We start from the raw sequence: 19,232 nt of genomic DNA on the forward strand, positions 1-19,232 counted from the left end.
ATTATGTCTTTCAGGGGGAGCAGAAAGAGGGCTTTTAGTTTGCACTCTCAGTAGTGCAGTGGAGCTTGCAGCAAAAACGATTCAAATTAATAACGTGTCTTACATTTTGTCTCTTTGTTAGAAAATCTACGAGGCGAGAGCAGCAAGTGGGGCTGCAGAGGGATGGTAACTGTGACAGGGAAACCTCCCTCTGCTGGGTCCCTGAGCCGATGATAGAGGGGACAGACACAACCCTCCCCACCCCTGCCTTGGGGCGGCCAGGGCTGTTTCGAGCCTGCAAACCACGGCAGCATGGAAGAGTGCCTTTTTTTTTTTTTTTCCCTTTAAAAAGTTTTCAGGAAGTCTGGGGGAGGGGCGATGCTGTTTCTTTTTTGTTATAATGGGCCCCTTTGTGGAGATGGAAGAGGAGAGGAGATCTGTGTGCCTGCGGGGCGCGGGCTTCCCGGTGACTCCCAAGGTAACTTCCCAGGGCTCCTAAAGGCGCCGGGCCCCCGCGGTGCGGGGCGAAGGGAGGAGGCTGCTCCGGGATGGAGCTGATGGTGCTGCTCAATGCCCTGGTGACTCGCCTGCTCTTCGTGCTGCACTCTCTCATCGGGGTCTGGAGAGTGACTGCGGTGAAGAAAGAACCCAAGTACTGGCTGCTGGCACTGCTCAATCTTCTCCTGTGCCTGGAGACAGGGCTCACCCTCAAGTTTAAGCAAGGCAGAGGCTACAAATGGTGAGCATACCCCGGCGGAGCCCTTTTTGCTTCTTTGCATGTACTTTGCTGCAGATGGGAGGCTATCCCCGAGAGCAGGGGCTGCCCCGGCCCCGGCGTTCAGGGGTCGCGTTTGCTCCCCGGCTGCTCCTGGGCGGCGGGGATGGAAAACTGGTAGACTTCGGCCAGTCCATTGCCAAACAGAGGGCTTTCAGGAGGGGCAGTTCTGCAGCAGACTACTTGGGAGCCACTCTATATAGTTGTGCGTGTATCCATACTAAGAGCTGAAGAGTGTGGGAATGTAGCTGCAGGCAAGAGGTGGATGCTGTGAAGCTGCGGGCTGGGGACGCTGGGGGCACCTCCTGAGCCACTGCCTGTCGGGGCTACACACTGCAAAGGGATGCTGGGGCAGCCACAGAGATTCCCTGCATCTCATACTCTGTCCTGTCGTGCCCTGGTTTGCACCTCCTTCCCTAAGGACTGTATTCCCATTCCCTCCTCTTTCCAACAGTGCTAACACCACGCTAGTGCATGAACCTAAACTCAGTGACAAATAAAAGATGAGCAGCAACTGCTCTTCTGATACAGCAACAGTGGCTAAAATATTTGGATTTGAGAGGCTATTCCAGAGGGGAACTTTCATGCCTGAAATGCTGCCCTAGAAATGAACAAAAAAGTTAGTCATCACAGAGCTTGCCCAAGCACATGGGTTTTTACGTGCATCTAAAGAATTGCTGCTGTCATCTACAGCTCATCAGCGCTCAGGCAGCCAAAACAAGTGCGCTGTGAAAAGGAAGCGGTCATGTAACTAATTGTCAAGATTTCACTAGGACCTTTTATTGTTAAAAAACTCAAACTGCAGGCAGGCCCTGAGACAAATCCAGAGCCCTAGAGTATTTCCATGTTCTTAAATTTCTGCCCATTGCAACCTGTGAAAATCATCATAACAGAAGCAGTGTTGTGTGACAATTCACACAAGTGTTCCATGCCCTAAATCTGAATGTAATAAAAGCAGTGATAATGTCTGGGACACTGGAAAATTTAACAACAGCACAGCCCCAAATGCAGTTATGAGACGGGCAGATTGAGCAGACCCAATTCACTTGGGAAAGGAGGCAGCAGCAGAGTCTTCATGAAGGAACACTTGCTATGGCAGCTTTTGGAAAATCCAAGAAAAAAAGATTCTGAAAGCAGATCCATGTTAGATTAATACATGTGCTAAAAGACTGGGCTATGTTTAGTTAGAAGGAAATTTTGAAAGTGGATGTGGTCCAGCACCTAAAACAGCACAGTAAAGACATTTATAGGTAAGAACTGTAGACAAATGACCAGTATCTATTTGTATCAGGGTAATTTTCCACTCCAGTGGAAAACGCGTTTAGAACAGGAATTATCAGAAGCATTTATAGAAACACCTCCACAGACAGTCACCCATCCAAGCAAGGGGTAGACTGTGCTGCAAGGCTCCTGCCTCCAAGAGCCTCATATTGTCTCTGTTCATTACTGACAGAGAACTGTTCCTTATTACACCAGCACAAAACACTAAATGGCACATGTGGAGAAAAAGTATTCTTGTGAGCCTGGCCATGTAACATTTCCTCTAGATTGCCCCTTCTGACAGAAAGGCAGGGTTAAAGCCCCTGAAGTCTCCTGGCCTGATCTGGTATCATTAGCTCAGTACTGCTAACCTGCCAGCTGGACAGATTTTTCATGTGCTCAAGTCCTACAGGAAATACTGTAAAATATGTTAGTTCTTCCATTCAAATGAGAGGTGTGTTCTCTCCCAAAATAACCATGCTAAAAACCCACAGAATCATAACTTTTTTTTATTTTGTTTTAAAAAGAGCTAACAACAAAAAACCCCACTGTCAAAACAAACAACACTTCCAACCTTGAAAAAGAAAACAAAAACACAGTGAAAACCTAAACCCAGACTATTTTACAGGGGATTGTTTGAAACATTTCAGAGCAGCTCAGCAACCCAGTCATTTCCCTGAGCAGCAGGGTTATTTTCTTTTCTCAATATCTAATCTCCCTACTGGAAAAGTCATGATTATCAAAATAAAGGTACATTCAGCATAGGAACAAACAATAAATGCAACAGCATTTGACCAAAGTGTTGCTGTAGTTGCATACTTATAAGCAATTCAAATTCACTGCAGAATGTGCCAATGGCAGGATAGAAGAAACCAAGCAAATGTCTTGAGTTTGACTCCACTGCCCTGTCCTGGGGCATACATATACGTGATACAAAGGCAGCTGAGCATCTCAGCAGTGTTGCAGCAATGCTCACTCATTGGAGAGCAGAGCTAGATGGAACATTAGTGGCATCACACCTCATTCCTACTCCAAAAGGATAGGAATTGCCAAAAAAACCCCACCCCAAACAAATGTCATGTGTTTTATAAGAAAACATCAACTCTCACAAGAATCAGTACTTGCAGAGGGAGTCATAAAACCTCTCCATTACTTCTGCATAAACCCAGCTAAAGAAGCTGAAGATAATGAAGTTTCATCATCATAAGTGATACAGAAGACTGGCAAGGAAAGAAGAACTAGAGACATAAATCCTGAAGAATTATACAACTGCCAGCACAAATGGGGAAACAAGGCCAAGACCCATTTTCATAAACCCATTTTCAGTGCACAGCCTGCACTGAAAGACCTGCTACTGAAGAAATACTTGTTATAGGCAAACTGATGCTATTTCTACATTTCCTGTGTCAATGCACAGGATTCTGACCAACAACCTTTATCCCAGCATCACTCAGTAAAATGACTCAATGCATTAATTCACTCTTCATGAAATCAGAAAGAGCATGTTAGCTAGAGGCTTTTTAAGTACAGAGAGTGCTGTGCTGGAAATCCAAACAGCAAATTGCCTTTGGTTACTTCTTAAAAAGAGATTTTAAATAAACTTCCATATATGATCCTAGATGCATGTACAAATAAACCTGTGATTTATAGTACTGACACAGCATAAGTAATCCAGCAAAAATAGCAATTCTTATTTGCAGTTACCCTATTTCTTAATATCCCATATGGTAGGGGCACAAGATAACTTTTCAGTGCAGATAACATTTGGATATATGGTATTTATGATGTGTTATAATACCAAAATATCTTTTCTTTTCCTTCACAGGTTTTCACCAGCAATATTTTTATATTTGATTTGCACAGTACCATCACTATGGCTGCTAGAAATTCATCATGGGACTCAGGTATTTATTATGAGACAAGATGAACTAGTTTGAAATCGATGCATTATTTGATGGGTTGGATTTGGGTATACAGACAGAAGCCTGCCAAGTCTTGTTCCAGTTCTCTATTTCATATTGGTGGGTCTCCCAAGCCAGCTATACTATGACTACTGTGCACTTCCTAATTATCAGATAATGAGCCTCATTCCTAGCTAAAAATGAGACCATTTATTTGTATTTATCTGGGGAACTGAGGACTAGAAGTTTGAAAAACACAGCCTTTCACCCCCAGGTTACCAACATGAATCTTGCTCAGTATGATGAAAGAATTTCACTGCTTTGGAGGCCTTTGTAAAATAAAGTACGAGTTTCACAGCACTTAAAAGCAGATAACACAACTCCAAAAAAGTAAAAACTCAGACAGGTGTCAGTGAAAGGGGTCTTATATTCAGGTTACCTCATATTTGCTTCAACCTAGGAGAACACTAACAGGTTGTTACCACAGACAGTAATTTGTCTGTCAGTGTTTATATCCTTTCTTTCTTTGTGCTGCACAGTAATCTAGGAGGGGGGTGTCTGGATTCCAATTCAGGACTAAAACACACGGTAACACTTTTAAAGGCAATTGTTCTGGGGTCATTTAAGGCCAGAACAGAGTCACTTAGCCCAGCAGCTCCCATTGAGTGAACCGTCTCCTCATGCAGGCTGCTTTCAAGTCCCTATAGCACTTCCACGTAGTGAAAAGGAGATTTTGTCTATCCCAGCATTTGCACATATGCAAGGCCTTATATCCACAGCAGTAAAGGTTCTGATTGAAACAAGAAAAAAAAGTAACAGAAAAAAATACATAAATTAGACTAAGAAGACCTAGTGCCTCATTTTCTCCTTTGAAACATTGTTAGAGCCCACAGAAGCATAATCAAATATTCAAAATTGTGTTTACACTGAAAATGCCTGAGGCTTTTTCTAAATACAGCAGCAGGAATTTATTGTCTTCTTGTTTTCCCAAATCTCCTTAAACAGTCACAGACAGGTAATGTGGATATTGAGAACATTTGTCATAGTTAAACCTGGTCCAAGAAACAGGCTAATTCTGTAGTCAAAGGCAGCAGTTTATTTCCCAAAATGATGTTAGAACATGGCATACTTTGTTCTTATTGATATACTGCTACTGTGAATTAAAGGGGAAGTATATCAAGTTAACAGCTTAGTTTATACCTGGAGAGATAGGATAGAGAGTTCTGGAAACACACAATCTAACAGATTCAAAAACAATACCTCCAGAAGGCGAACAGCCCTCCTATCAATTAATCTCAAACACAGCACCCGGATTAGGACTACTCTCAATACTGAAATATTCCTGGGACTTTCCTTATTTAAATACTAACAGAATGTGTAATTATGCTAGATCCACACTTTTAATTTATTCACCACGAAAGCAGTTTGTGGTCTTTAAGGCAGTAGAACTTTGATCTCCCGTGTAATCTTTACCAGGAAAGATCAGCTGCTTGTGTTGGTGTTGTTATTTAAAGCAGGTGCTAATAGGCAGCCTCCCCAAGACAGAGGCAATTCTGCCTCTCTGTGTACTGCAGAACTGGACATAAGTAATACCATTCATATATCAACAGTGAAATACTGACTGCATAGAAACTACTGCTTTGTGGTAACGTATTCGGGGATGAAATACATGTTTGGGAGAGATGATAAAGTAAATTGAACTGTACTGAGAGAAGACATTGCTGTCTGCAAAACAGAGTGTCAAGAAAATTAAAACCATTTAATCCATTAAAATCCCCAAACATTCTTTCTTAATAATGTACAATATCTCAGATAAAGAAATACCTCTGTCACCTTTTCAAATGCCGGGTGCATCACTGCCACAGAAAGCAATAACCGACCACCTTTTGCAGGGCTTACCCGACTACCAGTGCTGGAGTCAATGTAGGCTTCCAGTCAGTAATAAGGCAGATACTTGTAAACCTCGTAATAATTTTTAACCACCTTAAACTGAATATTTTGAGAAAATAGTGAATATTACTGTCCATTCCCTCATTCTGAGGTGGGATTCTCTTACCAGCTAAAATTATAGCATAATGATCTCCTCAAAGTGATCTTACATCTTTCACTATTTCTTCCCTCCCATACCCATTATATTCCTCAATTTGGAAAATAGCTTAAGCAATCATTTCTCCCTGTTTTACATTTCAGCTTTCCTGTATGAGCAAAATGAAGCAGTCAGGAGTGCTTTGAATTTCTGACATCACACGTGTTGCCATAGTGACAGCCACACTGTTTGCAGCAAATCACGGAGAGCAAGCAGGGTACCTGTTGCTTGGCAGAGGGCCTGCTCCAGGGAAGGGCTAGGCTCTTCCAAAACATCCTCAGCCTGCACAGCCTCCGTGCACATTAACAGGTTAAATGTCACGGTTGAGTGCCCTCAAGTGCCAATTTTATCATCCCAATGCTGGACCCAGAGTGAAAAATTTTAGCTAACCTCTGTTTTATTTGGGAATAATGGAGTGTGAATAACACACAAACAGAAATTGCCTGAATTAGTTTGGTGTTCCAGATGCACTGGCAGTGAGCTCTCTGCAGGCCGTACACTGAGATGTCACCATGTCATGCAATAGCATTTCTGTTTTGATTAGATGTTTTGTAAATCAGAGGTGTGTAAGCTTCATCTCAGAAGAAAGAGAAAGTAAACAGAGCTAGAATTTATACAAAATGGGTATAACTTCCTCCTGTTCTATCTTTGCTCAGAAAAAAAAAAAGGCATTTTTATTTAGCTAGATACAGTCTCAATACCTAGGAGTGACTGGGCTCTAGTATTAAAAAGGTAAACCATGTTTATCAAATGCCTGTGAAACACAGTGTTGAGTTTTTCCTTGTCACGTTCCCATTAAGTCACTGCACATCCATAACTCGCTAGGTAAATATGCCTGGCATCAACAGTCCTATCTACATGCATATACATGTTGAAAATAAAGGCTCTTCTCCAAACTTTCAAGTGAATCACTTCACAATCACCACTTAATAAATATTCAGAGAGGAACAAACCGAAACAAGACATGAACATACTCAAATGAAAAAAACAGGAGCCTACTTAAACAACTGGCTTTTGCAGATGCAATTTTCCATTTCCTGCCTGCAAGCAGTTGAGAAGAGCTATGGACTGGCCCTGGGAGTGCCATTCAGTCCAAGTTCATGGAGCCTTGCACTGAAATGGAAACCCACTTGTCAGCTGGAAATACTCACAAAAATGACAAAGACACCAATAACGCAAATTAATTTTCTTAGAGATATTTCCTGCCCCTTTGTGCCACTAGAATAAGATAAGAAGAGCTCCCTTGCAAGCCCCCTGTAAGCCATGGCATGCTTTCCTCCACGTCCCCCCAGCAGTGCGAGTTGCCGACCCCTGGGGCTCCTCTGCTGGTGTGGAGGGCACGTGGATCAGCCCTGAGATGATCCTTAATTGGATCTGCTTGCTGCTGGCCCAGGGAGAGCCACACCACGTGCTCAGAGCAGCACTCACATACCTTGCTACCCACACACTGTAACTGCTGCAGGCTCCTGTTTCGGTCCTGTCCTTCAGCTGCCTGACCGACTTACTGGGTGTTGGCATGGAGTTTGGGAAGGGATTTCAACTGTCCTTGCACGTACAGCAAGTGTGGCAAGTAGGCTGCCCTACGTGGGTTCTGCCTCAAGTTCAGCAAATTCATCCCTGAGCAACGGGGTTTTAAAACACCAACCAAAAAAATCCCCAAACTTGGATGTGAAGTTTGATACAGGTTCATGGCTCTTTTCCTCTTACCGTGCCAGACCAGGCAAGGGTGAGCTCAAATGCAGACAATGACAAACCAAAGGCTGTTGGAGTCAGCCTTTCTTCTCCATGCGTTGGCAATCCCTTTGCCCTACCCAGGCTACTTGTTGATATTCACTTAATATTCTGGAGTGGTTAGGGCAGTTATGCAATATTTTTAGGTCATGGCCTCCTCAGCCAACTGTGTCACACTGCCTGTGCAGGTAATCCAGAAAGGCTGACTTCAGGCTGGTCTCCATAGATTTTAGGCTTTTTCTATAGCCAACAGATATAAATGTCTCTCCAGAGCACTGTTAAATTTGATTTCCAAAATATCCTCTGAACAAGATGTTTTGTCTCTCTCCTGTGGCTGAAGGGCAAACCCAGGGAGATTAGCCCTGCAAGGCTGTAGCCAAGCAGAGTACCAGCCCCTCCATCTCACTGTTTCCATAGCCAGAGCTTTAAACTTCCCTCTTCCAAATGGAAATATCATCTTCCCCCACATCTGTGTGTCAGTCTTTCAACACTCTCACACCCACTGTCCAAATAAGATATGCATTCAGCTTAGGAGTCTTTACCACCAATTATAAAAGCAACGAGCACTGACACTTTTTCCAGATTTTTCAAGTCACAGGAAGTTTATCTACCACAAGGTCAGGCAAGAGGCAGCATTTATTCAGATACTAAGCAACATTATCAGAGGCCAAGTGAAGTATCAAAGTAGAATCTGAAATTCGCTGGGAAATGTTGCCCTTGTATTGGCAGGCATTATGCTGAACACAGCTACTCAGTATGCACTCAAACACATTCCAATTGTTGCAGAAAATCACTCCCCGTGCAATAAAATGGTGGGGGGCCCAATGGAGAAATGCAAATCATCTGCTGTTCTCTGGCACAAATAGGACAGGATAAAAGTCTCTAATACCAGCATGGTTTGATTATCTAATTATCCTCCTTTCATTACAATGAAGAGAGATGTTAAGGGGTTGTTATGAAGATAGATTTTGGAACCATAACCCCCCAGTTGCTCCTGGGCCAGCCTTGGGTGTGAAGGTAGAAGGGCAGGGCAGTGCTGCAGATGCAACATAGCCCTGCCACTGGTTTACTGCAGTTGGAATAACAGTGTGTTTTAGCCAACATTTAGTTTCCCAGAGCACTGGGTACTTGGAGAAAGTACTTTTTCCTACTCTGTGGGGGTAGGCAACAATAAAGGTCCATTTTTCTTAAGTATTCCTGTATTTCACCTCACACACTTATGAATTTCCTTACAAAATAAGGCACAGCAGGGGCAGAAACGGCATAGAATACAACCCAAATATCCTACCCCAACTCGATTTCAGCCTTGAGGGAAATCATACAGAAAAATGAAACAATGGCATTTTCTGAAAACTTTCTCTGAATAGTAGAGAATAGGAGCAGATATTTTGAGAACAAGTTTGAATATAGAGCCTGACCATGAATGTAACACATCAGACTGACCATGACCAATTTTTACCTTATTTGACTGTTTTAGCCAAAGAGGGTCCATGTAGGAACCCAGTGGCCTGTTCAGGAGAGCAGATCACATTCAAAGAGCACAGACTTGACAGCACAGAGATGTCACCCACTGCATCAGCCTTTGAATTTACATCCTCTTCTGCAGTACAACCCTACACTTCCTCAGGGACCTACCAACATACATCACTCTTGCCCTCACGAGAAGAATTTCTCCTTTCTGAACAAGAGGAGAATTACATTCAGAGTGAGCACCTTTGTAAACATCAACTGTGTTTCACAAATGAATCCTCTACAGTTCAGCAAAATAGGACACTCTCAGCCACAGAGCACACCTGCTCCCTGTGTGGGATGTTTATGCATGTGTCATGTTTTTGTTTCACAACAGTACTGTGGTAATGAGCCTGGGGCAGTTCAGGTGAATGTCAGCAACCAAGACTTCAATCAATCCAGAGACAGCAGTCATGGAAATGAGGGAACGGATCACCACATCATTCAGACGGTGGGACACCTCTTCCTATTCCTAGCAGAGATCTTATGATAATTAGAGCAATTAGAGAGAAAAGCTTCTTGCAGAGTGAGTAAAACTAAATATATATATCTAGTTTCAGAAAAGCACATTGTGAAAATGCTGCATACTAACTATTGTTGCCAAGACAAGTGTCTGTGTAAAGAGGGTGTAAAGAGGAGACTCTCCCACCACTCTCTTCCAGATCTCAGTAACTGAACTTAGAAAGTGTAGGGGTGATGATCCTGCAAAGGATAATGCTCACCTGAAAAATGAGAACAGGGGGAGTAGTACACAAAGACTTGCTATTCATTACGTAAAGTCTGTATTAACATACCTTTTTCAAACTAGGCCTGCCAGATAGAAATGATTTGCTCTCATATAGTATGAAAGAGAACAAAATCAGGCTCAAGGACAAATAGTCTCTTGAAGGTACTTATAGTGTCAGTCTGCTGAAGTTACAGTATGTCATTGTTGTCTTTTAAACAGGCTAAAGTCTTTGTCAATCAGCTCTCCACAATCTGTGAGACTGTATGGACACTGGCCCTCCACCAGACTTTTCTGCTGCTACTAGTAGTTGGGAGATGGCTTCTCCCCATTGGAGTCGAAATCACCCGGGATCAGTTGTCTCAGCTGCTTCTCATGTTTGTGGGAACAGCAGCAGATATACTTGAATTTGCCAGTGAAACCTTGGACATTGAGGATGTTCGGTAAGGACTTTTTGCTGATGTAAATAACTTGCATAGTGCAAGATGCATGTGTAATGTGCAGTGTTCAGCCTGGTGAACTGTATTTCCCATAGAAAACAGAAGGCTACATCCAAAGGCTCTGTTTTCCTACTCTTGCCTTTCCCTTTGTGAAAGGCTTAAGTCCTACAAGCTTTGTTAGTCCTACAAGCTCTTCTCTGTTGCCAGCAGAGAAAGCATGTCAGATCCATCACAATAAAAGGTTCAAAGAGCCAAACAAGTAGCAGAACTGCCATGCAGCATCAGTTCTTTTGGCTACAGGAGCTGAAACACTGGATACATAGTAAGCCTCCTTCAGGTTAATGAATTGTTTTAAACTGGCAAGGAAGCAACTACAGTTTGCTTTGCTTCTTCAGTTATCTCACATGTGCTTTCTTCATGATAGAATGACAAAGTGTTCAAAGATAAGAAGAATGGGAGTGACATAGTCTGGTGTGAATTTTAAATGTTGTGACCTCTCCCAGAGAAAGTAAGCTCATCTCCCCCTCACAGCACTGAGAGATGAGCTGTGAACATCCATCATAAAGGAAAAGAGTCACAGAAGAGGTTCATCCTCCCAAAGAAATACTGTTTTATTTTTGTTAATATCAAAGCAATGTTTTTAGAGCAGGAAAAGAGGTCCCTCCCACTTGGGAGAGAAGCTTCAGGCTTCCAAGGAATGTAAGGAATGTAATCACTGTAACGGTAAAGATACTCTCTTTGAGCCACAGAGTCTATTTCCATACGCTTATCATTATAACGTTAGCATCAGATATTTAGTGTAATTACACAGCTGGAACATGCAGCCTGAACAGCAGAAATTCCATACTAAGAGGTGCCTCTGTTTTCCTTAGTCTTTAATCTCAAGAGCATGCATTAATAAATCGCTCTTTCACTCAACCACTCTAAATGACATTCCAAACACAACAGGAAACATTTTTGTTATCACATAAGGAAACTGCATCTTTATTGTTATCACTTTTTTCCCCTCCCATAGGAAGAATTATGCTCTCATAAATGCAATTCTTGCTGTATGGACCTGGAGTATGCTACAGTTTCCACTTGATCTTGCAGGTCAGTACTTGCACGTAGACAAGAAAAGAGAAAAAAATCGCTCTTAAGTTTTCGCTGGCACATCTTGTGGCTGTGCACACACTACAGGCTATACCAGGACTTCTGGCAGAGAGCAATTTATATGACAACGACAGCTTTTGAAGAAAGCCCATTGTGGTTTCTTTTAAGGAAACGCTTGTTTCTGGGTAACCTCTGATCTCCCTGATAGAACTCGCTACTTTCAGAAAAAAGAAGAAAAAGCATTGCAATATTGTATTGCTCCAGTTGCCCGTTGCTGCCTTAAACTTCACCAAGCTCTCAAGTTAGATCTGGTCTATTATATTATGTCTCCAATGTGGGTAGGTTACTAGACCCTGTGGAGAGGCAGGCAATTATTAACCACAGAGAACAGCACAGCCAAAAGCACTGGGGACATTATCCCAGGAGAAGTTACCTACTCACAGGAAACCTAAAGGACCATATGATGTTGGGACTGCACACCCTTACCTTAATCCTAGCTCAGGGTAGTCCCTGGGCAGAACGGGCTTCACAATGACCAAGAAGAACAATGAAAGCTGTTTGAGTCCTCATCTGCTCCAGCCATTTTGGCCTCCAATCACTAGAAGTTTGCAACACAGGTATAGTAGCCCAAAGATGCTTATCCTCACTAGCATCTTATACAAAATCGGTTACTAGGTTGACACTATGACTAAAATAAGAAGTTAAAAATTCTTGACCATTTTTTATTATTATTTTATTCACTAGCCTTTTGTTCATGGACAGCGCTAAGCTTTGTTTTCAACAGTGAGGTTATGAAAATATTTCAGCATTTCAGCTCAGCAGCTTGCCTCCTGAAAAATCTGATGCAATCACATTTCAGATTTATCACAGCTAAAATTCCTGTTACTGGTAAAATACATTCTGTTACAGATGCACAGCACTCAGGTTTAAAAAAAACTCAACCAACCAAAAAACATCCCATACACACCACCATCCAGATAAATTCAAACAGCACTTAAACAATCTGTGCATTTTTTTTTTCCTCTGGCTGTTGCTTTTCTGCTTGTTTAATTACATTTATCAGTTAGAAATTAAGTTATTGAACACACTTTTCCCTGAAATTATTCTGGGTACAGCTTATTTTAGGCAATTCTATCAGTTGCACAGATAGTACTTTTTATTCAAGCATCAGTGTGTTTATTCATGCATCCAAGATGACGTAAAAGAAATTTTTAGGCACTTATGATTAGGCTACAGCAATGCAGTTAGGACTATTAAACAGCAATAGCACAAAAACACATTAAAAAATTAGCTGCTGCTGAAGCCTTGCCTAATGGATTCAGCAAATTTCTACATTCTACAGCTCATTTTCCATTTGAGTCTCATCTGGTTTCCCCCCTCCCCAGCGATGACTCAAACAATAGAATTCTTTTGGCAAGCTGAAATGTTTGGTGGTTGTTACTGCATCACAAGTAGTGATGTTTTCTAAACTAATGAAATCTCACTGTCCGAGAGAAAGGTTAGTTAAGCTACATGCATTTGTAAGAGACAGCTAAAATGACTCCATACAAACCCTCCCAATGGTCCTTCTCTAGGCACCACAACACAGAGAGCATTTGAGCCCACCACCACCTTTATAGCCAAGGGGAACCCATGCATGCAAGTTCAGCAGCTGTGTGCAATTGATATCCAGAAAACTAAGAACAAGTAACTGTGGCTCAAGTCTTGCATGGCAAGCAGAAACCACATAGTGCTCAATACTGCCCTGCACTAACAGGACTTATTCTATGACACATGAAAAAGGCAATGGTTATCTGGTGAATCTTTTAAAAGCAAGGTCTTAGACAGCCTAAAACAAGCTGAAGTGCAACAGCTCAGGCTGCTCCTATTCAGCACAGTAGTTTTTTTTCTTAAAGATACATGAATGATGTATCAGCATGTTGATTTACCAAAGAAATGTCTGGGAAAGTTGTGAAGAAAGATTAGGTGATTTATTTCTATTTCTTGCTTTAGAAGTGTATAAATACTGGTATCTTTGTGGGATAGAAAAAGGAAAGTGGTTTTTGGTCCTGTTTGCTGGGCCAGGTAAGTGCCTCACATGAGCTGAGTGTGTTTTGCTGAAACAAATCCCAGAAAATGGATATGCTGTATGTTGCACAGTTCACAGTTGAATGCATTTATAATCCGGGGTACCCTGTCTTATAAGTGCCCTTTAAACTAACCCTGGCTTTGCTTCACAAAGTTGTTTTAACATAACTGTTTTGCTTCCAGTACAGCACATTGGCTGCAAACCAAGTGCATCATCCAGGCGGATCCCCAGCCTGCTGCTGTGCAGGTACAGCGCGGAACTGTGGAACATCTGGGTCAGCCTCTTCATACAGGATGGGCCCTTCTTCATTGTGCGTTCAATCCTCATGGGCCACTTCAGAATATTCAATCAGATGCTGGTATTTTTTACAGCTAAGAATGTCTTGGTTGTGACTCTACAGTTGTATCGTTTGGCAGTGATAATGTTCGACTTCCGTGCCACCATCCTGCAGAAGAGCAGGAAAGGAGAGGTCTGTTGCTGCCCATGTGAACCTTACGAGGCTCATGCTCATGCTGCCAGTCGCCACGACAATGAATTGAAAGAGCTGGTTGCTTTTCCTCCAAAAGAGGAATCCCAAGCTCCTTCAGAAGATCACTGAGCAGTTACTGACTTGAAAGAAATTGCATTTCCCACAGCTTCTTCAGAAGGGCTTCGCCTGTTTCTATGATCAAACACACCTTGAGTGCCTAAGTCATCTTTTCCACCAAGAGAACATTAATTTCTTCTAAATTGTAGGGGAAATTTCTCAAGCAAAATCATAGGAATGGGACTTCCTTTTTAATCCATTTATATGGTGGGTTTTGACTAGTTCCGTATTATTATCCACAGGATTTTGTAGCCGTAGTTTGTAGTAGAAAGGTTATACCAAGAAAGGTTGGATGCACTAACAAAATTGGTTATTACCATTGGTGGCACTGTGCTAACCTATGTATTTGCATGTATTCAGATAGACAGACAAGCCTATCCATACGGGAAGTACAAAAGCATTTAGCTCTACTTGAATGGTTGGGCTATAACTCCAGTGTGATGAACAATATGTTCACTGTGTACGAGAGCAACTTCAGCAGCAACAACTGTGCAAGTGAAGAGGGATGACAGATGTCTGCTGTTACTGTGACATCTGAACATTGTTCATTCCATAAATTTAAGAAAACCTTCTTCAGATGTTACCTCATCCTTGGCTGGATTCAGTTAAGAACTATGCAACACCATGAAACTGCATATGAAAGACACTTACAACCTGCATGGTCTGAATAACCTAAACCTTAAAAGAAAACCAAAAGCAGCCTTATGGATCGTTAGGAGACAACTGCATTTGCTAGAGGCATTTTCTACAGAGTTGCTTGCCTTTCTATCCCTACCAGTTAGAACACACACGCACAAAACCTCACCAAAATATTTGTAAATACTTTTTTCCCCTCTTGATTTCACTGTTCTTACAGGTGAGACAAGTTTTTATAATATCTCCATTTTATATGATTTTAAAAAGTGGCCAGATCCAGGCATACAATCTCACTAGAAAGAAGATGGCACTGCTGCTCAAGTTTGACAAGACAATCTAAGCAAAAGGATTCAGGCACCCACTTCACATTTCATAAAGCACAAGGTCCCATGAAATAACTTGAGAGATTGCCTGGTCTGGTGAGTGTCAAGACCTGTTTTTAAGACATGGCTACTAATTATTAATTTACAGTTTTCACATTTGGAATTAACTACATATGTCCCAATTTCTCCCAAGTGCACACTTGAGATCAGTGTAAGGCCATTGACTTTGCTGGACTTGGTTTATAGAGGCTAAAAGTAAGAGAAGCAATTTTTGAAAGTCCACCTAAAAATTAAATTCTCACACAAAATGACAGGTGGTTTTACAAATTTCTGCATCCATTCTGAAAGAGAGCAGAAAAGCATATAAAGTGACCTAATTAAGGTAATTTCTCTTATGAAAAATGCCCAATTAAACGCTGTTTTCTAAAGCCTGAGCTATCAGAATCTGGTTTCAGGAATGAATAAAAGTGTTTCTGCCACCACTGCAGCAGTCATAGACTTATTTATCTACAGCCTGAGAAGCAATGACACATTTATTCTTTAAAGGTGAACCTATTTAAAAATTCCAAGCCCCAAAGATGTATGTGTTTATGCTTCCGAGTTCTTCTTACTGTTTTATGCAGGATCAGACTCTTCCATTAGGAAAGAAGAAAATGCATAGCCATAAAGAAGGAAGTCTCATGTACTTCATAGCCCTTTCTACCATTCATACAATAGTAATAATGTGCAATAAATACCTCCTCCTCTTCTTATTTTGGGCCTTTTTCCAGCAGAAATTTAAAAAAGCCTATCATTATTTGCCATGGTGTTGTGATGTAGACATATGGAGAGTGGAATGCAACTTCATTAAGGATTTTAATTCAAGTCTAGAGGTAAAATGTGACATTTCTGATGATGAGCTGTGCTGTCTAAAACCTTTCACACTGGGATGAATTTAGAATCAGTTGGTAGAACCACAACACAGCTCTTCCTTGTGGATGCAAGCTGGGACTACTCATATTCATTTTGAGTTTACCACTTGCTGATATAGTAATTATCCTGTTAAAAGGATCACTGCTAATTAATTTGGAGTGTACTGAGCTTGCTAGAACATCATTCTAAATTCATCAGCACAAAAATTGCAGGATGTTCTTTTTTAAACTTGCTGTCTATTTAAAGGCTTAGTTCAGCAACAAACTGCCTGCTAGGCTCAGCCTGCAGCAAATGCAAGATCCCCTGGGGTCAGCAGTACAGAGACTGGTTACAGCAGGAATATTTTACAGAGAACTCTATTTCCTGGTCTTCAGTCTGTTCAATTTTAAACAGCAGTAAAAGCTTCTAATCAGATTTATGGTAAGAAGAACTCGCTCCAGTGTCAGGTGGTTACTACTAGATCCCATCCCCATTCACTCAGACAAAATAGGCTAGATCCTCCTTCCTGCTTACAACAGGATTTGGACCTTCCTTTTCCTCCCCAGTATTGCAGTGATGGCAATCAGATTGCTTAAAACCAAAAGAAAACCCAAACTGACAAACAAAGCACTTTAGTGGTAGGTAGACTATCTCCCCACCTCTGTGCAGAGGGGAATCACACATGCCAGGCAGCAGCAGGAATGACATGCAGTTCCCTCTACTTCACTGAGAAGCCTGGGAATGGCAATTATGAAGTCTAGTAGCTTGCATATTTTGAGCCGAGCAGCAAACCCCAGTTGCAAGCCCTCCTCACCCTCGTGTTGCAAATGTTCTGAGCAGGAGGATTCAGCAGTGCATTTTGCAGCTGGCTGTTTGAGAGCCACTGTGCCATCCCACTGCCTTCCAGAACTCTGCACTAGGCAAGTGGCAGAATGGGTTCCCTTGAAGATCTGCCAGCATCTGTAGTGCACCCAAGGATGTCACACTTGCTGTGCAGGAAAAGCTGCAGTAAACTTTCAGATGGGGAAAATTCAAGCCTTCAAAATGCAAGAATTTCAGAACATTTATCCTAACAATTATTCACTTTTGAGTCAGAAGAATTACATTACTAAATCTGTTCTGCAAATAGATATCTAGCCATTTACTGTTATTTATTCTGGTTGTTCCTGCCTTGTCCTTTTAGATTATTCCATATTAAACCTCACTAAAATGTTTTACTATTTGTTTTTCCAGAGCTAAAATGTATTCCTCCTTTCCTCTGGACATTGGCTCAAATAAGATCATAGCCCTAAGCGGGAAAAACAACAAACAACAGCGATGATTTTATTGCATTCCTGTTGGTATTTGTACTGTACAATGTTCTCTATGACCATGTGGAAATGGAAGAAAATGTGCAATTACTTTTAAAAAATTCCAACTGCACTTTGCAAATAAAAGGCAGTTACCTCAGGCATAGCTGCCAATTTATTATGTGAGAGCTGACTGTTATATGTTCCCATTAATTATATCTTCCACATGCTGCTTTTCCTTTCCATGCTTCGTAAGTTAATTACTTAGGCCAGATTCTGACTGCAGCCACTGCTTTGAAAACCTACAGCAACTGCAGTTAATTCCACTTGCTTCTGGATACGTTGTTCTTTATGCAGAACCTTTGCCTCCAAGTATGCACAGTGCAATCCTATAGAGGATGTGTTTAATATCTGCACACAGGAGGCATTTTACACACACACACAAATACATGCATTTAGATATCCACACACACCTGGCAATGCCCAATATATACAGCTTTTATTTCTGTTACGATCTGTGAGATTGTTGATAGGAACATTCTGCAGATGTCTCTAAAACACTTACAAAAATACCTAAACATTACTAATATCTTGAAACTCAGAGCTCTAAATACTAAGCAACCATACTCTGAACACTGATTTTTTAAAAAACTTGTTGTAAGTACCCTGGAATATATTGTTTCCATGCAGATTTCCTCAGTTGAATGAAATGTACTCAATCATTACTTTCCCCTCAAAAATAAAGTTTTTTAGAAGAGCATTAGAACAGAACACCAACATCTAAAACTGTATAAGGCTGTTTCTCTGGTTCTGTGTCAACAGAAAATAGGCAAGCCTTGGAATCAGCAGGTTGGAGAGTCCTTGGCCCTCTCTTTGAGGATTCAATTCTCCACTTTTTTCACACTGTTCTATGAGGAAGGAAATCTTTCCTTCCTTGTGAGAAGAAAGAAAACAGACTATTCCAATCTGTAATGGTGAGGCAATAAAAATGAGTCACAGTGGCAGAAGTAGCAAAGATGTTTGCCCAAGATTGTTCATTGCACCAGCAGAGACATACAGCAGTACGGACCCCTAAGGGAACAGATACTAGCGACTGAGAGAACCACAGGTGAGCTGTGTTCTGAAAACCTTCCCTGGCCCTTCAGTGCCAGCACAGGAAGAGCTCTTGACAGCCAGCTCTACTCCAGTGATCTCCAGCAAGCTGCTAGGACAGGAATTCCAGCTATCCCAAGTCTGTCTTGAAGGTGACCCTAAAATGCTCTGTGCAAACTTTCCCTAATTTGGCCTCATTTGGGTCAGGTCTTTTCCCTTAAGGGTGGATAAAGGGGTGGGAGTGAAAGCAAAGTAACTGTAAAAAACTTCATTTGTCAACCCAAACCCTTACCTCATCCACTCATACTGCCCTTCTTTCCTCAACCACATTTCCGCCTGTTTTCTGGGCCCACCTTCCAGATCTCAGCACACAGACAAAAGATGCTAAACACTGCACTTCCCACTGCTGCCTGTGAAAATCTTTACGAAAGCACACAAGAATTCAGGCCAAAGATAAAGAAGAGCCAAGCCTACCTCTTCCTGTTAAAGATGAAAGCTATCTACAGCTGCCAAAGAGTTTCCTCCATTTGTTTGTAGTCTACTACAGGGAGAAGAATCTTTTCCTGGGTAGTCTGTCTGTGAAGGACTAGCTTATTGAAACAGCAGCATCATTTCCTGTAGCCCTATGGATTATTAATATCTCTTTCAAACTATCATAAGGTCACACAAAGTTTGAAACAAGACTGTCAGGCTGTAGGTAAAGACAATGGAGTTGAAGGGTGGTACAATATAAAAGTGATGCCCTAACCCAGCATTTCTAACTCTGGGAGGTGGGAAAGGCCTCCAAGCCAAGTAAAGCAGGTCTGCATGAGTATTATCTGTAATAGTGGTTTGGAAGAGCTGAACTAAA

General features: G+C 41.7%; 1 protein-coding gene and 1 long non-coding RNA gene across 2 annotated transcripts in view; one reads left to right on the forward strand and one right to left on the reverse strand.

Moving 5' to 3' along the window:
• LOC113972753 overlaps positions 1-19,232 on the reverse strand; it is a 139,590-nt gene that overhangs the window by 47,052 nt on the left and 73,306 nt on the right. The window lies entirely within an intron of this gene.
• Positions 387-17,854, forward strand: TMEM26 (transmembrane protein 26). The gene is made up of 6 exons (XM_027694130.1): positions 387-718; positions 3,840-3,918; positions 9,579-9,692; positions 10,188-10,408; positions 11,421-11,497; positions 13,748-17,854. The coding sequence occupies exons 1-6, from the start codon at positions 528-530 to the stop codon at positions 14,161-14,163; spliced, it is 1,098 nt and encodes a 365-aa protein (XP_027549931.1). The 5' UTR covers positions 387-527; the 3' UTR covers positions 14,164-17,854.

The sequence above is a fragment of the Neopelma chrysocephalum genome, unplaced genomic scaffold, assembly GCF_003984885.1.
Source record: "Neopelma chrysocephalum unplaced genomic scaffold, ASM398488v2 Primary Assembly neopelma1_96, whole genome shotgun sequence".
Lineage (NCBI taxonomy): Eukaryota > Metazoa > Chordata > Aves > Passeriformes > Pipridae > Neopelma > Neopelma chrysocephalum.